We start from the raw sequence: 2,478 nt of genomic DNA, 5'->3' as shown, positions 1-2,478 counted from the left end.
GTGTGTGTGCATTTGTGTACATAGTCCACACATCCATAAAGGAGCAGTTAGGATGTTTCACTATTGCTTACTATAAATGATGTTTCAATGATCATGAACCAGTGCAGGGTCATTTCTTCCGGATGATCAACTCCCAAAATGATGTTGATTAATAATTCTCTTTCTCAGTTGTTTGCCTATTTCTATATATCTATGTTTTCTGTATCTTTCTGCCCCCCATTCAATTTCTCCAGTTTCAATCTTTCTTTTCTCTCTATAATCATTTCAATTTCTCCATTTTCTATTTGTTCCTCTCCCCTTCCTTCCTTCCTTCCTTCCTTCCTTCCTTCCTTCCTTCCTTCCTTCCTTTCTTCCTTTCTCCCGCCCTTCCTTCCTTCCTTCCTTCTGCCCATATTTCTGTCCTTCCTTTGTTTGACAAGAATGAAATCTAGGGCCTTATATGTTGAAAGACAGTGGTTACATACCAATTATTTTAAAATTATTATGTAGATGGCTAAATGCTTTCTTAAATGAATATACTTATATTCCCAACTCTGTCCAAGGTTCCCTTTTCAAAGACACAACACAAACCTTTCATTTTTGAACATTTAATGAAAGCTCCTTTAACAAGTATAAAATGGTATTTCAGAGTGTTCGTACTTTGCAGTCCCCTGATAAGTAACCATGTAAGCACTTGCTCCTATATCTATTCATCTTTATGAAAAAGTTTTATTGATAAATCAAGAAAGATTTTCATAAACTCAAGTTCTAACTTTCTGTGGACTATTAATATAATTGTCATAACTTATAGTTTCTTGTACTGCTGTCCTTCAGGTAGCACCAAAAACAGCAGAAATGGAAGGAACAAATCACTCTGTTGTGTCAGAATTTATGTTCGTGGGACTCACCAACTCCTGGAAGATGGAAATACTTCTCTTTGTGTTTGCTTCAGTGTTTTACATGGGTAGCATGATGGGAAACTCCCTCATCATTTTCACAGTGACTTCTCATCCTCACTTACATTCTCCCATGTACTTTCTGTTGGCCAATCTCTCCTTCATTGACTTAGGTGTTTCCTGTGTTACTTGTCCCAAGATGATTTATGACCTATTCAGAAAGCAAAAAGTCATCTCCTTTAACGGTTGCATCACTCAAATCTTTTTCATCCATGTCATTGGTGGTGTGGAGGTGATGCTGCTCGTAGGCATGGCATATGATAGATATATAGCCATTTGTAAGCCTCTCCATTATTTGACCATTATGAATGCAAAAATGTGCATTTTCATCTTAGTGACTTCCTGGGTGGTTGGCCTTATGCATTCTCTGGTACAATTTGTTTATATAGTAAATTTACCGTTCTGTGGACCAAATATTTTGGACAGCTTTTACTGTGACATTCCTCGGTTGCTCAGACTTGCTTGTGTAGATACTAACCAATTAGAATTAATGGTTTCAGCCAACAGTGGCTTCATCTCTGTAGGCTCCTTTTCCATACTGGTCATATCTTATATTGTCATAATAGTCACTGTTCAGAAACATTCCTCAAGTGGTTCCTCCAAAGCTTTGTCCACACTTTCTGCTCACATCTCTGTTGTGGTCCTGTTCTTTGGTCCTTTGATATTTGTCTATACATGGCCTTCGCCCTCCACACACTTGGATAAGTATCTGGCTATATTTGACGCAGTTGGTACTCCTTTTCTGAACCCTGTGATCTATACACTGAGGAATCAAGATATGAAGATGGCTATGAAAGGAGTGTGCAGACAGCTATTAAAATATGGGAAGATCTCCTAAATGACTGCAGGGTGAACATTCATCATTGAATATAGTGCATTGTTGATCAAATTCAGTGACAATTACTTTCCCTGATAGGATTTGTTTACCTATACTGATATTTCAGTGACTTTTGTCTTCCATGAGGAGAGATTTAAATTTGTCCTAGCAATAGGGAATGAAAGTTATATTTATGAACAAAGATTATTATATTGCAGAATTTAATTCACAGAGAATTTTTTTGTGAAGTAAATTAATTGTATGTCAGATGGAAAAGTTCTTTAAAACCTAAAACTGAAATATCTCTTTCCCTTTTACTCTCTGTCTCTCTGTTAACATAAATTTCTCACATGCAGGACTTACTGGAAGCACTCAGAAAATATACAAATTGACATTCAACTGGGTCATATTTTCTATTTTCTGTACATTGTATACATGCTAGACAGTCTTTTGATAGTTTGTGTGGTTATTCAAAATGTTTAAAATCTGTAGCCATACATACTGATACACACAAATATAAGCTGTCTAGTTAACATTATGACAGTCAAATTTACTTATGTTTTTCTTAATTCTTTACTGTTTTTTCATATTATTTTTCTTTTTATATTTCTATGTCAGAATTCAGCCACCAAAATATTTGCATGACATTGTAGAGAAGCAAATGAAGCTGAAGCAATTTTTAATCAGTTGGCACAGTGTACGTACCTGAGCACCTCAGATATATTA

At 35.7% G+C, this 2,478-nt stretch overlaps 1 protein-coding gene across 1 annotated transcript; it reads left to right on the top strand.

Annotated features, from left to right (window-relative positions):
• Positions 1 to 834: 834 nt before the first annotated feature.
• Positions 835 to 1,773, top strand: LOC116900565 (olfactory receptor 4F3/4F16/4F29-like). The gene has a single exon (XM_032902290.1). The coding sequence runs from the start codon at positions 835 to 837 to the stop codon at positions 1,771 to 1,773; it is 939 nt and encodes a 312-aa protein (XP_032758181.1).
• Positions 1,774 to 2,478: the final 705 nt, after the last annotated feature.

This window comes from Rattus rattus, chromosome 5 (assembly GCF_011064425.1).
Source record: "Rattus rattus isolate New Zealand chromosome 5, Rrattus_CSIRO_v1, whole genome shotgun sequence".
Classification (NCBI taxonomy): Eukaryota; Metazoa; Chordata; class Mammalia; order Rodentia; family Muridae; genus Rattus; species Rattus rattus.
The sequence above is the reverse complement of the archived record's forward strand: the minus strand, read 5'-3'. Positions and strand labels throughout refer to the sequence as shown.